The following is a 27,024-nucleotide window of genomic DNA, read 5'->3' on the forward strand; positions in this document are numbered from 1 at the left end:
CCGGCACCGACGGCGGCCTCGCGGGGGCAAAAAGCCTTCGGCGGCGCGGCGGGACAAGGTTCGCGCCCGGAGCGCGTGGCCCCAGCCGGCGTTGGCGGGGGTACGGGACGGGACGGGACGGGACGGGACCCGCGGGGGATATAAACCGGCTGAGGGAATTAACGCGAGTCGGGTTTCCCGCCCTTGAGACAAAGTCTGTACTCGGCGGCTCGGCACTCGCTCTTGCTGGGTGGGGCTTCGCACGCCCGCGGGGAGTAAGACCAACAAACAGGTGGTGCCACGCTTGAAGTGGAACCCGCACGGAAGAAAACGCGCCCGAACGGGTGACCCGAGCACGTTGCGGGCCAGCCGGCGTGGCAGCCGCCCTCGCAGAAATAGGAATCCTCGCTCTGCCGGGGGCGGCCCGGGCTCCATCAGCCGCGGGAGCACGACGGAGCACGGCCAGTGGCGCAGCCGGGCTGGGTGAGGACCCCGCCGCCCCGCGGCTGTGTCCCTGTGCAGAGGTAACTTTGCGTGTCTCAGCAGAAATGGGTGCGGCAGTGGGAAGGGAGTTGCTGGGACAAACCGGAGGGCGGCGGGGAGAGAAGAGAAAAAAAAGAAAAAAAAGTACTACCTGGCCCGTACGGGGATCGAACCCGCGACCTTGGCGTTATTAGCACCACGCTCTAACCAACTGAGCTAACCGGCCGGCCGACGGCAAGGGCTCCCTCTGGGGGTGGATAACGGCACGCCGGCCCCACCGCCCCCACGCCGGCCGCTCCAGAGGGGCGGGCAGGAGAGGCGACAGGCGGAAGGAAAGGACCGCCTCGCCCCACGGGAGGGCCGGAGCCGGGCCCGCACGGGTGGGAACACACGCTTAACTGATCAGCCCAACCAGAAAGCACTCTGCCGCGCCTACAGAGATGCGGCGCCTGGGAGGTAGCAACCACCACAGGACACGTTCAGGGGGCGACTTCACCCCGAGGTCAATAGGCTAATGCTTCCCCAGGTTTTCTAGGGTATGGTTCCAGTTTTATTTAATTAAACAAAATGCTTATTTGGGGTATTTATTTTAAAGCGTTTACTGTTCGGGCTGTTTAATGCTGTGGTGGGTTGACCCTGGCTGGACGCCAGGTGCCCACCAAAGCCGCTCTATCACTGCCCCTCCTTAAGCTGGACAGGGGAGAGAAAATAAAATGAAAGGCTCACGGGTTGAGATAAGGACAGGGAGATCAGTCACCAATTACCATCACAGGCAAAACAGACTCAACTGGGGGAAATTAGTTTAATTTCTTGCCAATCAACCACAGTAGGGTAATGAGAAATAAAACCAAATCTCAAAACACCTTCCCTCCACCCCTCCCTTCTTCCCAGGCACAGCTTCACTCCCGGATTCTCTACCTACCCCTCCCCGAGCAGCACAGGGGGACAGGGAATGGGGGTTATGGTCAGTTCATCACACGTTGTCTGTGCCGCTTCATCCTCTTCAGGGGCAGGACTCCTCACATTCTTCCCCTGCTCCAGTGTGGGGTCTCTGCCACAGGAGACAGTCCTCCATGAACTTCTCCAACGTGGGTCCTTCCCACAGGCTGCAGTTCCTCATGAACTGCTCCAGCATGGGTCCCTTCCACAGGGTGCAGTCCTTCAGGAACACACTGCTCGAGCGTGCATCCCCTGCGGGGTCACAAGTCCTGCCAGAAAACCTGCTCCAGCGTGGGCTCCTCTTTCCATGGGCCCACAGGTCCTGCCAGGAGCCTGCTCCAGCACAGGCTTCCCACGGGGTCAAAGCCTCCTTCGGGCATCCAGCTGCTCTGGTGTGGGGTCCTCCACGGGCTACAGGTGGATATCTTCTCCACCATGGACCTCCCTGGGCTGCAGGGGGACAGCCTGCCTCACCATGGTCTTCCCCACGGGCTGCAGGGGAATCTCTGCTCCGGCGCCTGGAGCACCTCCTCCCCCTCCTTCTTCACTGACCTGGGGGTCTGCAGGGTTGTTTCTCTCACATGTTCTCACTCCTCTCTCCAGCTGCAGTTTCTGTGCCTGCCACAACTTTTTTTCCCTTCTTAAATCCGTTATCCCAGAGGTGCTACCACCGTCACTGATGGGCTCGGCTTTGGCCAGTGGTGGGTCTATCTTGGAACCAGCTGGCATTGGCTCTGTCAGACATAGGGGAAGCTTCTAGCAGCTTCTCACAGAAGCCACCCCTGTAGCCCCCCTGCTACCAAAACCTTGCTGTGCAAACCCAATACAAATGCACTGTTAAGATCTTAGTTTGCGTGGACAAATGATTCACCTTTTCCTAGTACTTTGCTTTTTGCTACATACACAGCATTTAAAAGACAACTTTTCTTCTCAGCTTTGAAGCCTACATTAACATACATTACGTCCATTTAGCAAAAGGCAAACACCATGACCAGGGGATGACACCTCTCCAAAACGCAAGGTTTTTTGGAGACCAGCTCACTACGGCTCGGTGAGAAGAACACGGTCAATACGGCACGAGGCCGTCCTCCAGATCCTCGTCTCTCCATTTACTCCTCCTGCAAGCTGGCAACTGGAGACACGCACGGCACTCGCCCAAGCAGCCCAGAAGTGAAGCCCGCGTAACTCAAGCCTGCAGCGGCAGGCGGGAACCACCAGGGATCAGGAGATCACCGAAGATCGACTCCGGCCGGCCGGGGCGCCGCAGAGACCGAGCTCTCGCACCAGCCGCCAGCCTGCAAGTGACTGCCGCAAGCCAGGGCCACCGATGCCGCCACTGGATTGACGGAGCGCTCGCCGATGTGGAGCGAGGGCTGCGCGCATTAACCCCTTACCAACGTAAGGCTCAACGCCGCGGTCCCAGGGAAGACAGGCCCGGGGAGCGCGGGGAGAAGAACCGCTCCGCGCGAACCAAGACACAGGCGGAGGTGCGGAACCGAAGGGCCGCCGCCACACGCTCCGTGGCCGAAAAGGAAACCGGCTGCCCCCGCCACGCCGGCGCTCGCCCGGCGCCTCAGCGAGCAGCGGCAGGGCAGGGCCCCGGCGGCTGACAGACGCCCGCCGCCGCTCCGACAACAGAGCGTGCGTAGCGCTCTTCGCGAACCGAGGCCGGGCAATTAAGGCGGCTGCCCCCGCGCGGTGCCCGCTGCGCCTGCGTCACCTCCCTCCCCGCCGGCCGGGCGGCTGCACTGCGCCTGCGCGGCTCAGGCGCGGCGCCGGGGAGCCGGAGCCTGCGCGGTTGCCGGGGTGACGGGAATACAACATGGCGCGCTGAGGGCCTGGCCGGGAGGTGTTCGGCGGTCGGGAGGGCGCCCGGTCGCTCTCTCGCTCACCCCGAGACCTGCAGGCGAGCGCAGGATGAACAGTAAGGGGGTGTGGGGGAAAGCAGCGGGCCCTGCTCGGTGTGGGGGCCGCGGGCCGAGGGCCCTTCCTGAGGGGTGGCGTGGGCCCCGGCGCCTCTGAGGAGGCCTGCGATCACCGGGGACCGGGTTCCCGGGCCGCGCGGGGAGCACCCGGGCTGAGGTGGTCGTAGGTGCTTTTTTAGTCCCTGGAAACGGCCGTCACTGCAGCCCGCTGCCAGCTCCTAGATCTCCCGGCATAGACCGCACATGTAAACGCTGGTCTCTCTCTGCATGCCAGTCCTCCCCTTCAGCAGGGTGCTAATAAGTCTTTCTCCCACTCCTGTGAAGCAGTAGCCTGTCTGTCTTCCGGTATCTCTAAGTACCTTCTCAGAAATTGCTAAGTTTTCTCATTATTTCTTCTGCAAGCCTTTCCTTCCATTACTTAGCATCCTTCTTCAAATCATCCCATGTCACATCCTACACGTTTGGCATGTATCCGAATGCAATAATTATGTACCATGGCCTGTGACTGTGGCTGCAGCTGAACTTCTTGTTGCTTTCTTCGGTGTTTTTTGGTTATTTGTCTCTTCCCACATGCATCAATGTCATATTTAAATGTCGTGTTTTTTTCTTCCTCAGCATCTCAGCACCGTCACAACAAAATATCTGCTTTAGGTTTTTATAATACCCTGGTTTGGCTATTGTAGTGCTATCTTTTCTGTCATTTTGCATTGAATTCTTTAATTCCAAATGATGGTTGATTTTCTGTGCTCTCTAGTTACAGTAATACGGGTGTAGTCTTTGAATTCCATCACTTGCCCATAATTTTAATTTACATTGTTCTTAGTTTCCTGGGTCCTGTAGCCTCTTGCACATTAAATGGCCCTTCTGTTGAATGATTACCCCTCTGCCATTTTCATGGCCACTTTTTTGGTGTTAGACTAGTTCAGATTTCTACAACTTATTCATCCTAACCTTTATCTGCCTTTCTGCTAACCATTCTAAGCCTGAACATCTGTGTGTGCTGAAACAGGGAAGGGAAGGAAGAGGTTAGGCAATATCTAGCTTGTTATAGATGCCATGAAGGAATTGTTAACTGGTAATTAGGTCTTCCTTAATGTTATATGTAAGTGTAATTAAAACACTGTTTATTTAATTTCATCCTCAAAGCTTTCGGTCTTGAAATGGTGATAAAATTTTTAACATTTCTGTCATTCTTCATCTTTGAGTACCACAAATTCAGGTAAACTAACTGGTACTTAGTTTTGTTTTGTAGCTGTAGTAAGTTTCATAGCTTAAAATTGACACGCTTTGACCTGACTGTTCTCTTTCAATGTGTGTTTGAAGTCCGTTGTTTTGGTGGGGTTTTTTTGCAACCTGGTCACTTTCAAAGGATCAGTTATGTGGTGCTGAAGTGGATTTTTAAGAATCTTCAGAAATCTTGGCTTGTGGACGCAAATTCAAAATTTGTATTAAATTGTTAGTACATTTGAAGTCTAACTTTTATATCTTCTTATTCGATATAAATGTTTATTATTCTTACAATGTCTGAGTTCCTTTCAGCTTCTCATTAAACGATAACTAACTTGTCACATGATCATTCTAATTTTCTCCCTAGGAGAAAAGCGCTCTCATCTTCAGTGACCTGTTTTGTTGAGAATTTACACGTTGATTTTACGCATCAGAGAGACATTTCAAATAATGCAATTTTCATTCCTGATTCTGTGCTTTATTCAATCAATTGAAATTATTCAGGTCTTTGCTGTCATTCTTTTCACTGGGTGGCTCTCAAGTGCAAGGTTAAAGCTTCAGTTTTTTGTTATGTGTGGGGTTTTTATTTTGTATATATAGTACTCTATTGTAAAAAATTAAAATAACAAACCTTACACACTTACATGAAGAAAATCTTTAGTGCTGTAAAAATGTTTTAAAGTGTGTAAAGAATTAACTCTTCTCACACTATTAGAACTCTTCAGTTTAAAATTTAAAAAAAAATCAAATTATTCTGAGCCCTCCACTGTCACCTGGACTTCTGTTATAGGAGCAAAACACATGTACAGAAGAAAATATAGCAAAACCAAATTATATAAACATATACTATCTGACTTCCTTATATATCTAAAAATATTTTCAATAAATTTGTACAATAATGCTTTCCCTGTGTTTCTCTGCCAAAGTACTTTGGTTTATTAACACCTATGGCTGGTATACCATAGATATTAAGATCCTATTTTCAGATCATGTGATTTGAAATTTTTTTTATGCCAGAGAATCAATTACTTACATTTAAGAAAAGAAAAATGTGGGATTGCCATTTATTAGAATCAAGGAGTAGGTCAAAATATAGCTTTTTTTTTTTTTTTTTTGTATCTGCCTTGGGTATTTTTTGCCACAAGGGCTGGCTCTGACGTTATATGAACATACAACATAGCCAGTGTGTATCTGACTGATTGGTGAGTATCAGTTGCTACTAAAAAAATCCATTGACACTTTTTCTTTGGAATTCTGTAAGAGTGGGATTTAAGTATTCTGAATTTTTGCCACCTTATATTTAGCTATTTAGATAGTTATGAAATTAAAACTTAAGGTGCGAGGTAGAGAGCACGGTGCAAAGTGTGATTTCTCCTGACAAAGCATGTTACTTGTTCAGTCCTGTTGCTTAGTGAATGCCGAAGGCTAGGGATCACCTTGCTTAAAGCACTAATTGACCAGTTATCAAATAACAGCCACATGAATTAAACAGTCTCATAGTGTTTTCCCTATTTTGGAGTCTCTGTTAGAGATTACCTCCTTTACCCATAATGATTTTCAAATTCTGTTTCTGCTTTTAAAATAGTTCTATATGTGAATTGTATGTATAGAGTGCATTAGATGGTGTAATTGATTTTAAATTACTCTGCTTTCTCCTATTTTTCAAATTTAGATAGCCTAATTAGTTAGTTTATGATCCCACATGATGGATAATGGTCAGAAAACGTAAGCAGCAGGTGATAAAAATGAGAAGAGCAACTGACGGTTCTCACAGAAGTGCTGCTACTATATTGGAAAAAGAGGGATTTGCAAGGGGAAGGTTTCTACTAATTAAAATATAAGCATTTGGATCACAAGGAAAGGAAAGACTTTTTTTTTTTTTTTTTTTTTTTAAACAGGAGTAAGTGTGAAAGTTGGGGTGGAGAAAAGAGATGAAAACAATACAAATTGATTGCTAGTTGGAAGACAGCGTTAGAATGTCCCTGCCTCTGTAACTTTTCCCTCTGCAAAATTTCTTGGCAGGCTTTCTCCACTGTGAGGCTGTATTTATACTTGTAAATTAAACAGATCTGGAAATCTTCTTGGACACAAAGAGCAGCTGGCATGAAATGGCCCACATCTATGCTAGTAAATTCTCTTATCTTCCAAAACAAGGTAGTAGGACAGAAACTGCTTGAGAAATGACCTTAGAAGGAGTCCTCACATCAGGCTGGGAAGGTGCCTAGGAGAGTGCAGGTTGTCACAGGCCAAATCCATGCCAGGGACTGTTGTCGCAGTAACTAATACAGACAACTACACTTCATTGAATTTACTGCTATCAACGTAGCTTAAGACTCCTACAGTTATTCTGACTCCTATAAAAGGTTGAACATGATAAAAGAGGTTTCCTGCTCTGCCTCCCTCAAAATGACTGGGTTTGGAGCTTTCTTAAATAATAAGACTACGTCAAAAGCAACAGCAGCATAAAGCTAACCAGATTTGGGTTTGCTCAGATGAAATCACTGGATGAATTATCAAGGATAGAATCTGTAGGTGCTAAAAATAAAGGGAAACAGGAGGACAAAGTGGGTGAAGGGATTGGTAAGGAACAGTTAATCACAAAGCTGAAGGAGAATAAAGGAGGAAAGAAAAGAAATGTCAGTTCTGAAGGAAATTAGGAGAAGACTCAGAAATTAATATAAATAAAGCTTTCTTCATAACCCTTATGTTATCTGCTTCATCTCTTGAAGTTCTGCAGAACTAGAATTGACTGATTTTTCACATGCTTGTGTTTGGTGCACTTCATTATCAAAGCCAAGCATTATTTTTGGCCTAGTGCAAAACTCATATCTGAATTTAATATGGGAATAAAGCTTGAAAAGCAGCAACTGCTTTGCTTAAAAAAAAAAAAAAAAAAAAAAAAAATTAAACCAAAAACACCCAACCCAAAACAAACAAACAAAAAAAACCCCCAAAAGCACCCAAACAACAAAAAACCCCATGTTGGAACAATGACAAGATATATTTGCTTTTCAAGATAATTTAATGTTTTAAGTACAATGTAAATAAGGCAGGGGGGTATGAAAGAAGCAAAGAATAAGTTCAGGTATGAGTTGCTAGTATGCTGCAGCAGAGAAAAGGTATGAAGTGCTGTGTGCAGAGGCATCATGTCTCTGAGCAAGGAGGTAGTTATTGTCTAAGATAGAATTACTGTATTTTACTTTCAGGAATATAGATTTCTGTAATATGGGCAGCAAAACATTAGTTGCTGTTATTCATTATATTTTCTCTCAAATAACTTTTGTGTTAACAAAACCCCCCGTTTTATTTAAAGTATTTCCATTAGTCAGAATTTAACAAATTGAGTATGGATTGATATGCAGTGTTCATAACAATTTCTATTTTAAACATACTGAAACAGTTTATTTTTGTTTTTAGAATATCAACCAGTTGTTAAGATAGGAGAGGGAACATTTTCTGATGTTCTGAAGACACTGAGTCTTAGGGATGGAAAGTACTATGCATGTAAACACATGAAGCAACATTTTGAAAGGTATGCATAATTAATCATAGTACTACAGAAAATCTTATTTAAATTCAGTGGGGAAATGTGAAATTAAGACTAAGTGAAGTTTTTTGAATACACATGTATTAAAAAGGTTTGCATGCAGTACAGAAACGGAGCTCTGTTGCTGATTATGCAGGGCCTTCCCATTTGGCATTTGGGTTATTTCCTTGAGTACTCTAATTGATGTCATCCACTGTACTAAATGCTGCCCAGCCACTGGGTCGAGGGTGAAACGAGAAGAATGAGGAGTAAATAGTTGATTTCTGCCTTTCTGAATGCACTGAATATACTTGTGCTGTTTTCTTTTTGCTGTAAATAGTAATAGGAGGAGGAAATGTGTCAGTCCTCCCCCTGGACAATACTTTTTTCAGTCTTACTTTAAATGCTGTTTTAATGCAAGTTTAAAACACTGTATTTATCCTTAGTCCATGTATAGCATTAGTTCTACTTCATATTTGCATTTATGTTTAATTACATCCATCAGCAAGATGCTATATGATCACAAAACAGGTGCTTTTTATCAGTTAGGAAAATAGAGGAGAGGGCTGTGTGGAAGTAGACTTAGACTTGACATTCTCCTCCAAATATATGTCTGCCAAACAATGCCTTTTGGGTCACTGACTTTGTATTCTCAGTTAAAAATATTAAGTTCCTAGTGAAATCAGTGGGAGTGACACATTTGTACATAGAAAGTAAAATGGGACATTTTGCTCTTGGGTGAGATTTCACAATGTAACTCAGCTTCAAAGGCTGTAAGTTTAAAAAAAAAACAAACCACTCAAATATTTTCAAGTAATGTGGCTTCTGATTCTCTCTTGTGTTGTTAGAGATCTGTTGGTCCATTTATACATTACCTACAACTGACAAAATTGTTTAAGTTATGATCAAAAGAGTATTTAAATTAACTGCTTATCTATATCAACAGCAGATGGTATACAATTCAGTGGTAGGGCATAATAATAGGGCACAACAACCAGACTCTATTTTTCATGTAGCATGTTTAAAACATCTTTTAGGACTTTAACCCTTTGATAAATTGACTGACAAATTCTTTTGATTAAAAGAACTCTTTTAGCAACAGATAACAGTGTTTTAAACAGAACCTACACATACAAGTTTCACATTAGAAAATATTGTTTTGGCTTTTAGCTTTAAGTCTGAGTGTGAGAAGGCGTATCTGTCCTGCTCTGATCCATTACCTAGTGTGCAATTTCTTTGTTTCCTGCTTCCTCCCCAGAGTTTCTGTAGCATGTAGTTTTGTTGTTTATTAAAGTCTAGGAAGGCAACATAATAATTAAACAATAGTTGAACAGTGTCTATTTTTCATGTAAGAGGTTAGCATCAAAACTTAATTTCAAATGTTAAATTTGGCAAGGCTAGATTGTCACTTTCAGCATCATGCTGAGCAATAGTTGGAATGTATGCTACATCAGCGCAGAATAAACAGTATCATAGATACTATTATGCAACACAAAATTCCTCCCAGATAGCTCCTTGGCATGGTAACTGATGTCTGGAGCACAATTCATTACTACTTACCTTGTTTAGGCAAGTCCAGATACTCCAGACTGCAAGAAGGAATAAAGCCATTCTCCTGATTACTGATTTGCTCTATTGAAGAAACAAAGCAGGAAAACAATTTATCAGGTCCTGTGTTTGAAAGTTCAGTTACAGGCTGAAGTGGAGTAGATTCTGACAGTCTCATGGCAGGGAAGAAAGACAATTATAATCCAGTCCCTGATTGCAAGTCAGTCTTCCTCTTTTCTTTTTAATTCAACTTTAGTATGGAACAAGTGAATAATCTGAGAGAAATACAAGCACTAAGGAGGCTGAGTCCACATCCTAATATCCTTGTGTTACATGAAGTTGTTTTGTAAGTATGGTGCATTCATTTCTTTATTTTTTTTATTCCTTTATTTGAACGATATTCAGTAACTTTTGGGTCTAGAGGCAACCTATAGGCACTTAACCGGCTTTTTATTCCAACAGAAAAAAACAGATTTGTCAAATTCTGAAGTCTTCATGCCTTTTTGATTAAGAAAATCTAATGTAGCTCTCACTTTTTCTGGCTCTTTTGCAGCAGTATTAAAATTACAGACTAGATACATTTTAAGCATAGCTAAACTTCGTATCATAATATGTAATAACTTGCTGGTGATTTCAACCCATGTCCCATATCCAGTGAGTGCTTTAACTGCACAACATCATGTCTACTGGAAACAGTATTTTGGTAAGGCACACTCGGAGCTGTGTGGAATAGGCTCTGGTAGTTCAAGGATCTTGGTTTGACTTGTCAGTTTGGACTAGGGATCCAAGCAAACTATTTGGCAGTATCATTCTGTAGGCAACTTTACAGACATCCCTTTGCAAGTAATAGAAGTTTAAACCTCTGAATTAGGCAGCAGCTGAGCTATGAATTTGGAAAGAGATCAATCAGTGATGAAGTTGGGTTCCTTAGCCTCATTAGGCACCTAAGTGTCTTCTGGGCACATGTTCTGTCTCACAAAGAGATCAGGTTTTATGACGGCATTTACTCCGTTACTGTGCATTACACTTCCTCACTATGTAACAGCAGACATATACTTCATTATTCAAATACTTGACACAAGACTTGTTGACTGCTCTAAAATAATTTTTTCTTGCTCTTCAGGCTGTCTTACTCTTCTGCTTAAGGCTCTGGTACTATACTGTTATTGACAGGCCTGTTTTCTACAAATATATGGAAAGCTGGTAATTGTGTCAGCAGCTTAGCTTTCTGGAGTTCTCAGCTTCAGCTGCCGTGTTGTTAACGAAGTGTAATCCAGATGGCCAGCCAGCTCGCCTAGCTCTTTCACAGTCTGTCTGCAAACTGAATTGCAGATTGTACCCTCAACCTTTTGCTGTCTGGGTTAATGGAACATTGCAGAGGGGATGTACTTTAATGCAATTATCTTACAAGAAAAACTGAAGACCTGAAGACATCTGCCTCTGCAGGGCAGTGAAATGGAAAATAAAGTGTCAGATGTATTATCATATCATGATAATACTTAAAACTGCTGTGGTCAGTAAAATACAGATTGCAGTCAGATACCAGTTTCCATGCAATAGAACCCTACTGGGGACCTAACTAGAAAGTATTTTCATATGTGGCATAATGGCTTTCCTATCTTTTATTGTAAGATTGTATCAGTTAATTTACTGGGAATTTCTTGATACTGAACAGTGTCATATGCCCAGAAAACATGCCTTCAAATGACTTCATGGGGTAAATTACTTAACTTTTGTAACAGACACTTTGGATAGTATAAACTAAAGCTATGATACCTCAGACCCTAAGTTGAAATATTTCTATGAGAAAGTATCAACTAAAATTGAAAATGTCCATTTTAATACTGGTTAAACTGAGTACTTTTTTCTACACTGTGTACAGATCAACATTTCTAGCTTAAAGTCTCCTTACTTGTTTCTTCAGTGATAAAAAAGCTGGGTCCCTTTCACTGATATGTGAACTTATGGACATGAATATTTATGAGCTGATAAAAGGTATGTAGCATATGCTTAAGAAACACACAAACCCTTCTTGTATAGATCACAAAGTGGAATTAATTATTTTTCACTTGGTTGTTCACTGTTACATATTAAATAATTCATAGGGAAATTTTGTGCTGTACTAAGTTACTCTCTATTTCTTTCCAGTGCAATACACCCGCTTGTTAAAGGCATGGATGCATGCAGAAGGTTTCTAATGAGTCAGGTCAATGGCCATCTATTTCTACAGTCAAACTTGACATGAAAACAGGGAAACAACCTTGACTGCAAAACACAAAATAATTGCTTTATGTAACAAAAAGTGCAACTTAAATAGGTTCTTTGTTAGGTCAGGACTGTAGTGATGTAACAAGAAAATTATTCCCATGAAAACTACTGAATCAATGAATAATGATTTTCAGTTTTTATATCTAGTAAAAATGCCTTTTACCAAGTTTTCTCTATGAAATAACATTGTTCCCTGAAACCTCCTATATTTAAAAATCCTGGAGCTGTTTGTTGAAGCAGATGGGAGACCGTAAAGCTTAAGGAAGAGTTCCTACAAAAAAGTTTAAAACAAGAGCTGATTTAAAACCAGATGTCATATAGACACCAAAGGAGTTGGATAGAGGAAATGAAGGGGCACTTACTTACAATTCAATATTAAAAGAGGATTTTTTTCTGACTAATTAAAAATTTGTAATGTCTTAACAGTTGGGAGATTCATTTAACTGCTCAATAACTGAGCATGCAACTGTCATTCAGTGTAATAGAAGAGATAAAAGACTTGCTCCAAAACATTACGTTAGTGACACTGAGTATTCAGATTTCTAACAAAAGAAGTAACCCTGTTCCTGACCTAGATACGAATTTGAGGTTAAAATACAGTTGTTTGCTGATCACTGAAGCAGACGTGAATATTTGCTGGTTTAAATAAGACATTTCATTTTTCCAGGATAAATTTGTGAAGTTGTAAATTTAGAGTAATAGCATATAGGAAGGAGTACTCGTTGGATAGTAAGTTAGTCCAGTGCATTAAAAACAATCCTGCATCTTCTCCTTCCAGGAAAGATACTGTACTTCAGTTACGAAAAATCAGAATGTTTAGGCATGTTCTTTAACTGCCTTTTTTTTACCTTAGAGTATTTGCTTTCATTTGGTTACATCTCTCAGTGTTTCTCTCATTCTTTTTGTGTGAAAAAGCCTGCTATATTAAGCATTATATACAGGTGGAAATTAGTCTAATAGTTTCAGTATGTTCTGCTATGGTGTTTTTTTATGTATTTATTTTAAAATACAGTTTTTAGCAAATTCAAGTTTTCCATAAGAAGATTGTTTTCCTGCCACTTAGTTTTAAAAGCCTCCTTTTTTTATGGCATGGTGAATCAGTTCAAAATGATATCTGTGTTCAATTGTAATCTGAAATGCTGCAGTTAGGGGTTATCTAAACATTAATCTGGGTCTACCTGAACTTCTATAAATTGCTGGTTCTTCTTTATGGTCTGGATTTTGTGTCTGGACTGTGTTTCCCATGATACAATGTCTTTTTTTCACCTTGTACAGGGTGGTGGTACATGGGGTGGAGCTTGTCAAATCATAGAATAAAATGGGAACATGAACAACAGATTCCTATGGAGATTATAATAAATTAAAAAAAAGTATTTCGATATTTTGAAGTATTAAAGTATTTCATTTGGGTCAAGTGCTTTGCATTCTTCAGAAATTAATTTTGGAGTTTCAAAGTAGACATGTCAACACCACAATTTCCTACTGGCTTATTGCAAAGTCAAGAAATGTAACGTGGCAGTCATTTCAAAGAATAAATATAGCAAAAATTCCAAGTACGTAGTTAAACTGGAAAATTAATCTTAGTTCTGAGCCAGAACACTTATTGACTGAGGATATCTAGATAACAATGGCAAGTAGAAGGAGCTCCTTTTGAATTTTCAGTGCTGTGATTTGAAGGAGTGTGTTACTAATTTATAGAACAATTGAATTGTGTTCATTAGCAATGCTCTGTCACAAAACAGTTTTCAGAGTGTACAAAAGCAGTTACATTTCAGATGATTTGTAGTCTTTTGTAAATTTCTGCAGCATATAGTAATGCAAATGCTTGTCATTTTCTGACTATGAATCTTGCAAAATTAAGATTAATACAGGTGCAGAACCACTTAAAAAAGCTTTAAGATAGAAAAATCTAGAGGCAAGCATGGGTTGTATGAAATTTTGTAATGAAGAAAAACTTCAAGCAGGGGTTGACTGAAAATGAATTTCTAATTTAACAAGGTGTATGGAAACACTTCTTTAATTAGAACAGTTCACTGTAATGCTACTAATGTGGAAAGTTGATCCTTTTGGTTTTTTCCTTAAACTGACAGATTTGTGTCAAGACAAGGCTATTTGTCTTTACACAAAGTCATAATACTCTTGCTATTAATTTATAGTGGTATCACAAGTCATTTAATAACTGAAAAACAGTCTTGCCTTTTGTTTAATGAAGAACAGTTTGGTCATTTAAAGTGATGAAAAAAATATGGCTCTGAGAGAGGTGGGAAGATGCCTCAAGCAAAAACAATTATAGCCTCAAGTGCCACCACCTTACAATTTGCTTCATCATTACTTCCAACTAAGGTTTCTCTAATGATAAATCTGGAAGTAGCAGAGCATCTGCTCCAGATTTTACTAGTGACCTGTAATGAAAAAACAATTGAGCAGGACTTTTTTTTGTGAAGGCCTGATTTTTTAAATACTAATAATAATGTGACTTGGTTTGAATAGCTGCATTTTTATAAAATCTTTTCCACTATAAAAGTCAAAAATCTTGATGTTGAAAACACTATTTATCTCTACTGGGGTAATAATACTACAATTCCTGATGTAAATGGTACTCTGTTTCAAGTGCTTTGTTATCTAATCCTGCTCAGTGGATTATGTGGCTGACTGGAGGAGTGCTGTAATCAGTTAGGAACACAAGTCCTGCTGGCTGCTAGGACTTGCAGCCTCAATGAGTTAGTGTCCTGATAATCTCCCTCCTCCTCCCCAGCCAATTACTCATACTACTGTCATCAGGCAGATCAGTACCTGCTTTGTTTTTCAAAAATGTGATCATTTCTGCCTCCGTTGATGACATTGCAGCGTTACATAAAGGCATTACAGCAGGATTAAAAGACCTTTGGAGCCTATAAAAGAAAAAAGCTGAGTAGTTACTTGAGTGGTTCTGAAAAACAGATAAATTTTATAACTGTCATTATTGTGCAACAGCAATAGCAAGCTAAACTACATAGGCTAACCTTTAATTGGCAAGTCAAATGTGAATCACGGTCATTTAAGTATTGCAGTAATTGGAGGTGATTGATATGAATCTTGAACCTTAAGGACAGTTACTTTGTTTAGAGAGGAAATTAGATATCTAGTGAAATATTGCAGTTCTGTTAGAACTTAGGGAAACAAATACTGCAAGAAAAACATGCAGTAAAAGCTAAGGCAGATTACAGACTGTTAAATTGACAGTTGTTAGCTGAGCTATTCTGGTGCATACTGAAATCTAAATTATGTCTGAAATTGAGTGGAAAATGGATTACAAAGCTAGCTATAAATGACAAGAATTGTATAATTGAAAAAGGTAATATCAATGCACTATTGGAAGCTGAAGAGTAATTTTTTTTGTATTCTGTGGTTTGCTAAAAAGGACTTGTACAACTTGAAATTTAATTCTAGGAAGGAGAAAGCCATTACCTGAAAAAACCCTTAAGAACTACATGTACCAGTTATGCAAATCTCTTGATTACATACATAGGTAAGAGACCTGGTTCAGCAACAGCTTTACAGAAAATGTATCATACATTTATTTCAGGGTCATCTCTAAGCAGAGACGTACAATTGTCTGGGGCAGCAGGCTGCTGCAGGGGGAAAAAAGGTGCATCTTTGCCTATAGCAGAGCCCTGGAAGGCAGCAAGCAGGCAGCCCAGGCTGCTGCCAGCACCCCGAAGGAGCTGTAGTACCTGCTGCAGGGAGCCCTCCTGGGAGGGGGTGGCCCTTGCAATCCTGTGGTAACCCTGGTGAGAGCAAAAGCAGAAAGCCTGGCCTCCCCTTCCTGGACTTGCCATTTCCCCATTCCCACACCTATAGCTGTTGTCTCAACATGGTGGCAAAATTCAGGTTTTTTACTATGCTGTTGATAAGTTTGAAGAAAGTGTTAGTTTCTTTAAGTATTTTTCTACAAATAACTGAAAGCACTGATAATGTTTATCTTTTACTGAACTCTTCTCTCTGGTGTTTATATTGGTACAGAAATGGGATATTTCACAGAGATGTGAAACCAGAAAACATATTAATAAAGGTAATTAATTTTATGTGAGACTATTTAACTGAAAGTGAAGTGTACCAGTATTTTTCTCTTTACTCTGAGAAGGTAATGTTTCTTCATGAATAAAACTACAGTTTTTAAAAAATATATAGACAGTTACCTCTAATACCATATTCCTGATGAACAAGAAAGTTTGTTATTGGCTAAAATGTGAACTTAATCGGATGCATTACAGCCTGCATGTGTTCACTCCAATCTAAAAACCTGTTCTTTATCTTCTATTATGTATTTTCCTTTCTGTGTTAACCTAGAAACAAGTGATAGGGTTCAGTTCTGCAGCTCACACTTGCTACATTCAATTCCTACGTTTAGTGGAAGTTATCCATACAAAAGAGAGCAGAAGGTATTAGCTTTCAGAAGATTTATTCACTGAAATCTGTTCTCCTGACAGTTTCAGAATGTTACTTTGCTAATGTCTGAAAAGCAAGGATTTCAAAATTCAGTTTATGAAATTTTATTTTCTGGAGATAAATTTTTCTTTTAAATCTTAGAAGTGTACACGAGAAGCTCTTACAAAGAGAAGCCAAAGCCACCTATTACATCAATGCTAAACACAAGAACTCTAAGAAAATAACTTAATCCAGATGTCCTATTTCGCAGTCTTCCTTTCAGTAATAGTCCATATGCTTTTCAATTAACTCTTAGGTCTTTCTTTTAATGATGTACAGAACAGTATTTGAACATATTAAGGGACACAGATATCTTCAAGCCTGGAGCTACTTGCTATTTAAATGCAGTTTTACTGTTATAATACTACCCCTGGGATTTCTGGAAGTTTATTCTTAAAGTAATCTGTGATTTCTTTATGATGACTACTTCACACATTTAAGGAAAATCTTTGCTTGAATATTTCAGCATTTCTAATTTGTCAAAATACTTTATTTTTGCAGCAGAATACCCTGAAGTTAGGAGATTTTGGATCTTGTAGGAGTATCTATTCTAAGCAGCCACATACGGAATATATCTCCACACGCTGGTATCGAGCACCTGAATGCTTACTTACAAATGGCTACTATAGCTACAAAATTGATATGTGGAGTGCTGGCTGTGTTTTCTATGAAATCACAAGGTACAGTGGAGGATTTTGGTTATTATTAATAAAGAAAATCAAAGGTAAATAACTCAAATAAGGAGCACGTGGTATGGGTAATATGATCTTTGTTTCCATGGTTTTGTGGAAGCTTCTTCTGTGATTAGTCTGCAGGGTTCATGAGGCAGTAATCCTGTTTTGTCTGGCACTCTCTTCACTCTATGGCAGGTTAGTAATAAAGCAGTGGGATGTTCAAGAGAACATAGTACCAACAAAAAATTATTTACAAGGAAAATAACATTTTTTAACAGTTGGTTGTTTTGTTGTTTGGTTGGGGTTTTTTCCCCCCATTGGCTTACATTTTTACCAAAATCAAATATGATTTTCTCTGCTTTATCTCTGAATAGAGTACGGCTCATTTCCTCTCATAAGCATCGCAAACTATCCTCAATCTTGTTAATGCACCTGATGGTAAAATTTTTCCCTCTTTTTAAACTTATTATTCTGCAAAACCAGAGATTAGAGAAGACACTCCCTCTGATTTACTACTTTGATTTATAATATAGCGTGTTTAAGACCCTTGTGCCGGGACCTTATGTCCTGGAATATTTTGAAGTTGGATTCTGATGAAGGAAGAGTTCAGGAAAACCCGGATTAAAGTCCTTTAAGCTTTTCAATGACACTGAAACTGTAACTAAAAAAAATTGTCACTGGTCTTCAAGAAAAAAGGAAAAATAACCACCATGAGTATCTCCAGTATCTTTGTGCCCTAGCAACGGCAGCAGTTCTTTATTCTCCTCCCACACTGCTGTCTCTGATATGCAGCCAGGAGTGATAACATTTTCTTTGCTACTTTCCTCCTCCTCCACATGGCAAGTACAGCTGCTGCCATCACCATTACATTAAATGACAACCCTTATGCTTTGCCTGCTAACTTGTAGAAACAGTTCTACTTCGGTCAGAAAACTGTTAACAGAAAAATCCCAAATGTGGCAGTTCTCTTGCAGAGTAATTTGGACCAAAAGCTTTAAAAATGCTGTGGTTTTCCATTTCAATTTGAATCAGGTGGGCTTTGAAGTTTGGCAAGAAAATTACATGCTGCAAACTTAAGTTTTCTTAAGGCAAAAAACCTTAAAGATATTTCCTCGTAATTTTAGCTTAATGTAACGAATTTCATTCTTTGCAACCACTGCACATTTTCAGAGACCTGATAGATGTGTTCAGAGAGAAATGAGGGATGTTTATTGGAAATTACAGAATTAAAAAAAGATACAGGCTTGCCAAGCTAAAGGAAGTTATGGACAGGGTTTTTTTCTTTTTAAGTGCATCTTGCAGGTTTTGCTGTTGAGCGTTTGCGTAAGCCTTTATGCTTACATCACACTGTCTAAGAATTTTTAGTCTTTTACTCAGCCATGCTTACCTTTCAAATCTTGGTCTCCCTCCTTCTGTTCCTTATAAGCATGGTTCCTGGATTACATTTTTTTGTGGATTGCACAGTTGTTCTTCACTATGTTACAGTTTAACATTTAGAGGCAGCACAGTTTTGTAGTTCACACAAAAGCTACTCCCAACTGCTTGTCTTGATAAAGCTGCACAACATGAATCAGATCTCTTTTCTTTCCTTCCTCTACTCAAAGCTTTATGAAGACATTCAGAGAAGTGTGCAGCCAGCTGTTTGATTGAATCTGCAAACAGTTAAAAGAAGTTTCCCCCATCAACAAAGAGTGCTGAGTATTTTGCTTTCAAGAATCATGTGGTGCTACTGAAGTGTTTCTTAAATTATAAGCGCAAGGAAATGTTCTGCTAATATGGAAAAAAGCAACATGTGCAAGAAACAAATGTTAGTGGACCTAACTTGTTAAGTCAGATTGCTCTATTGTGATAACAATGTTTTCAAGGACTCTATTCTTACATTAACTGAGGATCAAGCTCAGGAACACAGTTCGAATTACCATCTTTCCAATATTGCTGCTTGCAAAGAACCTGTGTGTTAGGAATGGAATGTTTCTTATATATTTCTATGTGCATACACAGCAAGAGGAACTGCTTGACTCTGCTGTCTTAAAATGAGGAAAACACATTGTCTTCTGGGATCTGCCACTTTACTAGAAGAAAACACAGTCCCATATCCATTGCCTTTCACCAGGAGGGATGTTGTCTTTATATATTTTACCCCAAACCTGTGAGGAGAGGGCAACTACAGGTTTCTTTTTAATAACTCAAACTACCCTATCCATCCAAACATGCAATTGTATTGGCCTGCTGCTCACATGCTATCCTTCAGTTGTTGGTTGGTATTAAACTGTCCACAAATGAATAATTCTAAAATGTATCTTCCTTGTAAATGAAAATTTTTTAAGTGGCAGCTATGCCACTTAAACTAGTTTAATTGTGTCTTCTCTAGTGCTAATACCATCTCTTACCTTGCAGTTTTCAGCCTCTCTTCCCTGGATCTAATGAGCTGGACCAAATTTCAAAAATCCATGACATTATAGGCACTCCTGCTAACAAAACTCTCAAGAAGTTCAAGCAGTAAGTATGCACTCCCATACTCATTAATCTCACTGTTTAAATATCCACAATGTAACTGTAAAACCATGTGCAATTTCTGCTTAGGGAACCACCACAAAAATCTAATTCTGTTGCGATGGCTGCTGAGCAAAGAGCAGTGTCTTCTATCCCTACCCAGAGATAGATAGTCACACATTCATGATCCTTGTAGGCAGAGCAGAGGAAATCTGAGCCTGTATCAATATTATTTGGCCTTTTATTTCCACAGTATCTTTAAGGCCAATGACATAACTTGTTAGGAAAGAAAACTTTCTTTTTTTCCCAAGTATTACTTACTTGTCCCTAAAAAATTATTACCTAAATCAGATGAGAATAATTTTTTTCAGTAAATGGTAATTCTCTCTTAATATGCATGAATAACTGTTTGTTCTCAACTTGCTTAACACAGGTCAAGAATTGCGACTTTTGATTTCCCTTTTAAAAGAGGAAAAGGAATACCTCCTCTTGGGCACAATTTGTCTCCCAAAGGCTTCTCTCTCCTGTATGCAATGATAAAATATGATCCTGATGAGAGAATTGCTGCCCATCAAGCATTACAGCACCCTTATTTTCAAGAACTCTGGCAAGTGACTTCAAATCACTTCAATCTTGAAGACTAAAATTAAAAAGTGGGGGGAGCGCTGTGTGCTTATTATTTAAAGTGGACTGAAATGAAGTTTGCTTACAGTGCTAGTACTTAGCTTGCAATATAATGAACATAATTCAGTCAACATAATTCTTTGCATTGAGTCCAAACTTCACCTAAAGCACAATTGATGTTTTTATTTTTATTTTTTTTTCTTTTTTCCCCAAACTTTTTAGGGCAGCTGATACACAAGCTTTGGCCATGCACAAAAAATTAAGATTACTAGGAAATACATCAGGGCAAGTACCTCTGCATTTGTGGCAAATTTCAAAGGAAGGTCAAAGACAGGTAATGTTTAAGTGGAAGAATTGTCAGCCCATTTAGAGAAAGTAATTTGTGGCACTGAGCTTGTTAGCTAGAAACAAATGTTTTACTTAAGCTGATTACTTGGTTTTATTCAGTCTGCCTAAACACTGATCTTTATTTGGTCTGATGCAGTCTCCCCCTCCCCCCAAAGCCCTGAAACACATGACTTAGAGTTTAGAAGCTGTGATACCACATAATCCCTTCAGTAGACTCTTGCCATAGTTGCTATTACTTAAAAGGTCAGTTCCACTTTTTTTTTTAAATATCATCATCCTCTTTTTGCTGTCTGCCTTTGAGTTAAAGACTTTTACAGATGAAATTGTAGCAGACAGAAAGTGTGCTTTTGCCTTTTCAGGCCATCAGTCTACATTTTGAGCAGATTTTTTTTTAAACTTAATTATCCTGTATTTAGATGATATCTGGGAAAATCCTAAACTTGTATTTGACATTGGAAGTCAAAAAATTAAAATCTGATTAAAAATCCTGGCAAAATAAAACTTTGTTTATAGTCAAGCTATGTGAAAAATACTCAGCCTATTCACTCTTAAGGGTTTGCTAGATCTGCAAGGTGAGATAGAAGTTAGTACTACATGAAAAACTCTCAAATACAGGTTTTTCTCAAAAAACCAAATTACAGTAGCAAAAAAATTTATAAATTATTTTCTGCTGTGCATTTAACCTTAAAAGTATGAACTCCCCTTCCATATGAGCAGCCACTTTTTCCACCAGTTTAGTTCTGGGGTTCATCAATGTAGGCTTTGTCCGAAGTTCCTTCAGGAAAAATTCAAGAAACATCAAGCGAGGCAGTAATTTTTGAAAAAGAATTAGCTGAAGTAGTGTATAGAGTATGGCTGAGGTTTTTTCTGATTATTTGGATCTTCTCTTTTAATTTTATTCCTTAAGATGGTCTGAGAAAGAAACTGAATCTTGTTTAGTTATTTTAAAAGCATTCTCTTAGGAAAGTCCAGAAAAAACCAAAACGGCAACATGGACCTCCTCGTGGAGAATTACCAAAATTAGATCTTTATGGAGTAGCCAGAAAGTCAATTACTTCTTGTCCTACTCCTGCATTGCATTCAGTTTTCCAGGCACCTAAGGAAAGTGGTGAAACCCCTATGATACTGTCTGTTAGATTTATTGGATCAAATATTGAGTTATAGACTCTAACTTGCTCATTAAAGTGTAATAGCAGAATGTATTTTACAAAGCGTATTTCAAACTTCTGTTGTTTCCTCAACAGTCTGAGAAACAGAAGGCACTTAAGTCTTCCCTGAAACATTTCCACTTACCTGCTATAGAACGAAGAGGAGGAGGTTACTGACCGCCTTGTAAAGTATTTGGAGTGTGAGGAAAAGCACAACTATGCAGTGAGAGAGACCCAATCATGCTTCCGTTGCTAGAGATCTAACAAGAGCAGCAGTGCCTTATTTTGTGTTTCTCTGACAATTTGTAGGAAAACCCCACAAGGTTATGAGGGCTGCTTACCTACCATTTTGGTATTCTGTTCCTGAAGGGTATCAATATTTAATTAAAGCATTGTTCTGGCAGAGCTTAGAGAGCACTCTGTATTGAACTTTCTAAGTATTTTTTCCTTTTAGAACCTGATGGAGGAGGAGGTTGGTTAAAAATAACATGAAAGGATTCTTTGAGCTTCAGTATTAAGAATGGAATGTTATCTACAAAATATGAGTTTTCATATTATATTATAAATGACAGCTAATTTTTGTATATTTTTTAGATGTAAAAGATTTTTATTTTTCAGTCAGTCAACTCTGGAAAGTATTCACCTCCTGTATTCAATAACTTAAACCTCAAGTTTTATTGAGAATGTGCAGATTATGCAATCATATGACATACCTGATTTTGATGCAGTTTCTGTAACTGCTGAGTATTTTCATATAACTATAATCTAAAGCAACTTTTTATCTGATTCAAAAGCAAATAAAATTTAGTCATAGTTTTCTTCAAGTCAAGGTTGATCTTAATATTAATCGAAAGTTTTAACACTGACTGATATCGCAGCTACTTGCTTAAAAGAGCAGTAAAGGCACGTATCTTATGTTTCAGAAATTTTGGGCACAGATCATCAGTAACTATTTAATATAATGTTACTGTTTCCTAGTGCTATAAAAGGTAAGTTAAAAGGCAGCATTTTTATCTTACTTGGAAAGAGTAGTTGTTGCAATTTGATACCACCAATTTTAAAATTCCCGAGATCTCCTAAAAATTTGCAATAATAATTTGCAATACTTAAATTTGGTGATGTGTTACAAAACGGTTTTGCTATCTAAAAAACAAATTAATTTGTGCAAGTCATACTTAGCTGGGAGTTTAAAAATCTTCTGTGTACCAAGTATGGGCGTTTAAAAATCTTCTGTGTACCAAGTATGCACGCAAGACAGGTTTTGCAAATAACTTTTTTGTCTTTTTAATAGTTCTAAAAGTTACTCTGCTCATAATTGGGAAGTGATCAGCTTTTTTTCCAGTAACCAAATACCTCTGGGACTGCTGCTGCTGTTCAAAAGTTTCTGTGCAACAAAAAAGTGAAAATGAAGCAATAAGAAGGCAGGCAAGGGGCATGTTGTATTAGAAGTCACTGCTGCCCATGAGGCATTATGAAAAAATGCACTGGGTAGCAGACCACGTTAAAGTTACTAAGCCAACAATTAAGCATCAATTTGAGATTGATGCTCTAAATCCAGACAAACTATTTATTCTAATCAGTTAAGATGCAGCTCAAACAATGTGGTAAAATACACATGAAAATTTTATAAAAATACTACTCATCTAGAATAAAAGGTATGTCCATTATGCTCTCAGCTCTCCATCTGAGTTTTTATTAGGCTGTGCATTTGTGAAAATAACAATTGTTCTCACTCAGTTAAGAGGTTTTCCAGTAGGTGGCTTTTTTGTTGTGGGGTTTTTTGATTGGTTGGTGTTTTTTTTAAGAATTGGCGTCTCAACACTTTTAGGATTCTGTTGTGCCTGCATTAGATCCTATTCCTTGTTCTGCCATTCAGCTTCTGGGTAACTTTGAGCGTGCCCAAATTCCATGTTGTAGCTTTTCAATGTGGGGAAGCTCATGAGACTCAAGTTCTTTATGAATCCTTTTGAGATCTACTGCTTAAAAGCACCTGTCTATCTTATATTTATCTTTACCTTTTGAAGAAGGTATTATTTTCACATACTGTACTGAGGATCAACATGACATTCACTAGCAGATTTTTTAAAATGTGAAAATAGCAGGCTAAATGTTTGCGGTGCATACTGTGAGAGTAATTTTTTTATATTGATACAAATGCGACTGTCCAAGTTGTCCTGTCTTGTGCCTGCATCATACAGCCCTACAGTACCTTTGCTCATTTTATTCCATTTCTTTGTAGCAAACTTTCAGAATCTCAACAGCGAGAATGGAGAAACATCCCAGCCCTGCCAACAATTCTTGTAAAATAAGGCTATAGCCCATGAACAAGGCTCTGCAGGGAAACCTGTATTGCTGCTGCTCATCCTAGGTATGCCAGAGGAATAGCAGATTTCTCTTACTAGGATTGAACAAATACATAAGCAGAGTTTTAGTGGAGGAAGTGTTCTACACCAGTGGAGTGAGAACATCATAATAAAGGGAGAATTAAACAGCAGAACATAACGGTATAGCTAACTGCTTTTTCTCATTTTATTGAAACTCATACAGGATGGATGCTGTCTTTCCTCCAGTCCTAAGCAGAAAATATGGTCCTGACCATGGTATCTCAAAGTGCCGTGGGGGCTACATAAAGACATAGTGACTGGCTGAGTTTTACTGCTCTGTTACAGTTATTCATCTCCCCTCTTCATCATGCTTTTATGTTATGTTAGCAGCTCATACTGATAGAACAGATAGAGAACTTCAACAATAAGGCAATCCAGTATTTGTATGAATACTTAGCATAGGTGTACATATATATAAATATATATAAAATAAATTTATATAAACCTAGCATAGAACCTAGCATAAACCACACAAAGAAAGGTGTGATGCTAAGCTTAGGAAATGGAATTAAGGACTGCAGCTCTACAGGCAACACAATGTAACGGTAACCTCTGAGTTCTTGCCTTTGGAACTCCGAGCAAAAGGTACTATGAGCTTATCCAGTTTTTTTTCCAGAGAGGAAGATGGTGAATTGCTCGGTGCTAATATATTTGGAGTTGAGCATGGTGTCCAGCAGTGAAAATGATGGTCTAAAAATAGGTAACTTTTATTGTATATGAGGGATATTACTCTCCACAGTTATTGTCTTACAAGATTAAAAAAAAAAAAAAAAAAGGATAAATTCTACTACCCATATTTGACTGATCATTCATACTCAGAGCTCTCCTACCTAGCATTCTACAGTAGACCAAGGCTCATATTATCAAGAGAATGTTCCTGAAGGAGATAATGTTAATTGTATTGGTAGCTTCCCATAATCTTTTTCTGGAAACCTCAAAACACAGATGCTGAAGTTTAAGTATTTCAACATTTCAACTAACCATAAAAAAAAAAAATTCCCTCAGATCATGTATGCACAAGATACTTTCCTATTTTCAAAAGTGTTATTGCAAAATTGTTTGCTTCTGTAATTAATATACCAGGTAGGTAATTATTCATACACCAGGAAAGTGGTTGGTTTTTTTTGAAAAAGGTGAAGTCAGAATTTTTGGTAAGTTTTAACTTGGAGAGAAAAGGCTGAGTAATATCTTGTATGCTACCAGCAATTCTCTCTCACGTACTCTATCTGGGGCTGTCACAGGCTGTTATAATGAAAAAGGCAATTTCACATTCAGCAGATTGTTTTTGCTATGAAAATTGGAAGTTTGAAGTGAAGGACTACATTGGAATGTTTTCTTCATTTATTTTATGCTTTCAGGTGGATCTTACACAGTTTGGCACATACAGTGCTTCACGGGTATTTATTTCATAACAAGTTCTTTGCCATTATACCTCTGGAGATAACTTAAACTTCTCTGGCTGTTGGATTAGTAGGCACACTTGAGTTTTCCCACCTGCTTTATAGTTAAAATGTGCTCAACTTTAAACTACAAACTGGCAAGTATTGTTTCTGCCCTCATTCTTCCAGCTAAAATTCCATATTGAGATCATCTGCGTTCCACTCACTTTTAAATTTTTTTTTTTTTTAACACAGTAGGAGAAAGTTATTTATTAAGAGCTGTATCTATAGTAGAACTCAAGTTCCTTCCAGGTAAGTAATTAGTATCCCTTTTCTTCCTAAAATAATTTTTTCCCATATGGAATGAAGGGTGGGATGGGCAGTTCAAGCTTTTAGATGATTGCCTAATAGTAAAGAAGAGGCTGAAAAAAGAAAAAGCACATACATTCTTTGTATGCTGTTGAAGTATGATTTGCAGCAGGGCCATACTCCACAAATGTATACGCAAGTAGCTGCTATTATTACCCTGATGTTGTATACTACAGTCCTTTCCATACTGGTTTTGTATTTTTCCAGCTGAAGGAAAAAAGTCTTTTAAAGTTATTACATATTTTCTCAACTGTTTGATTTTGACTCAGACCGTATGAAGTGCTTATATAAAAGAAGTCTACAGTCAGATAACTACACTAATTTCTAGTGACGAGGTTTATCTGTATTTTAACAGTTAAACCCACTATGTTAATAAAACAAAACTTCTGAACAATAATCCTGCTGTTTCAGTATTTTCCCCACTCCTTATATTTTAGAACAACATAAGTAGAGAAGAATTGTAAAGTACAGCTCCATCTTTACTAAAGTAGACAATCTAATTGCCAGCTTATAAATGAATGTGGCAGTCTTCTACATGCTAGCTGTATTACAAGAATAAGACTTAGTTACAAGTAGCTACTGCAGTTGTTTCTCCCCAAATTTTCATTCATTTCCTGAAAAAAATTAACTTCCCGTGCCAGAAAATGGCTAAAGCTTACTTGCAATTTAAAAAATTCTACCCAGCTTTATTGTTGGGAGAGCAGGAAGGGCACTAATGTGTGACCTCAGATCCAGCATGTGCGTACCTGGGCAAGTTCCACATTCCCAGGCTGGCAACCTCCATTCTGCTCTGCCTGCCTGATGTCCAGCTGCAAGATTTGGCAAAAGCCTATTTGCAAATATTGCTACATCGGATAAAGGGAAAGATATGGCAGATACTTCTGTCATTCTGGGGCTTGGCACAGAGCAACATCTCTTGGGGGGTTTTTTAATCTTTGCAAGAACTACTGAAAACAATTTAAGTGTTCTGTTGCTGACTGATTAAAAAGAACATGTTCAGACAAGCAGTATTAAACTATACAAATACATGGATATGTCTATCTCCATAACACTTATCAGTTTAAGAGCATTGAATTATAAATGAGGTGCCTGATGTAAGACAAACAAGTTGTCTCAGAAACGCATCTACTCCAGTAAGTTGACCTAATTTTAGATTGCCTAGTCAGGAAGTGTGTATATCTACTACTGCTGGATCTTTCACTTCAACTCCCAAGACAAATATAGAGGACTATATAATTACAAA

The 27,024-nt window shown here is 39.1% G+C and overlaps 1 protein-coding gene and 1 non-coding gene across 6 annotated transcripts; one reads left to right on the plus strand and one right to left on the minus strand.

The window, feature by feature from the left end:
* The first annotated feature begins 17 nt into the window (after positions 1 to 17).
* Positions 18 to 26,178, plus strand: MOK (MOK protein kinase). 5 transcript variants are annotated; one of them, XM_041128659.1, is made up of 12 exons: positions 2,880 to 3,325; positions 7,971 to 8,085; positions 9,884 to 9,973; positions 11,552 to 11,622; positions 15,325 to 15,403; positions 15,898 to 15,946; positions 16,864 to 17,042; positions 19,434 to 19,535; positions 19,963 to 20,136; positions 20,376 to 20,487; positions 21,746 to 21,849; positions 24,197 to 26,178. In XM_041128659.1, exons 1-11 carry the CDS (start codon positions 3,319 to 3,321, stop codon positions 21,824 to 21,826), a joined length of 1,059 nt encoding a protein of 352 aa, XP_040984593.1. In that variant the 5' UTR covers positions 2,880 to 3,318; the 3' UTR covers positions 21,827 to 21,849; positions 24,197 to 26,178. The 5 variants fall into 5 exon arrangements, with proteins under 5 accessions (XP_029885799.1, XP_040984593.1, XP_029885789.1 ...); XM_030029939.2 differs by lacking the exon at positions 2,880 to 3,325 and adding an exon at positions 18 to 503 and having other exon boundaries at positions 21,746 to 26,178; XM_030029929.2 differs by having other exon boundaries at positions 21,746 to 26,178.
* TRNAI-AAU lies at positions 615 to 688 on the minus strand. Its single transcript has one exon. It is a non-coding gene; the product is annotated as a tRNA-Ile (tRNA).
* Positions 26,179 to 27,024: the final 846 nt, after the last annotated feature.

This window comes from Aquila chrysaetos, chromosome 2, assembly GCF_900496995.4.
Source record: "Aquila chrysaetos chrysaetos chromosome 2, bAquChr1.4, whole genome shotgun sequence".
Lineage (NCBI taxonomy): Eukaryota > Metazoa > Chordata > Aves > Accipitriformes > Accipitridae > Aquila > Aquila chrysaetos.

Excerpts from the sequence above, each read along its gene's own strand:
- MOK (XM_030029929.2), top strand. Across the intron at positions 9,974-11,551 it reads GTGTTACATGAAGTTGTTTT|TGATAAAAAAGCTGGGTCCC; the intron begins GTAAGTATGGTG and ends TTGTTTCTTCAG. Across the intron at positions 15,947-16,863 it reads CAGAAAACATATTAATAAAG|CAGAATACCCTGAAGTTAGG; the intron begins GTAATTAATTTT and ends TTATTTTTGCAG.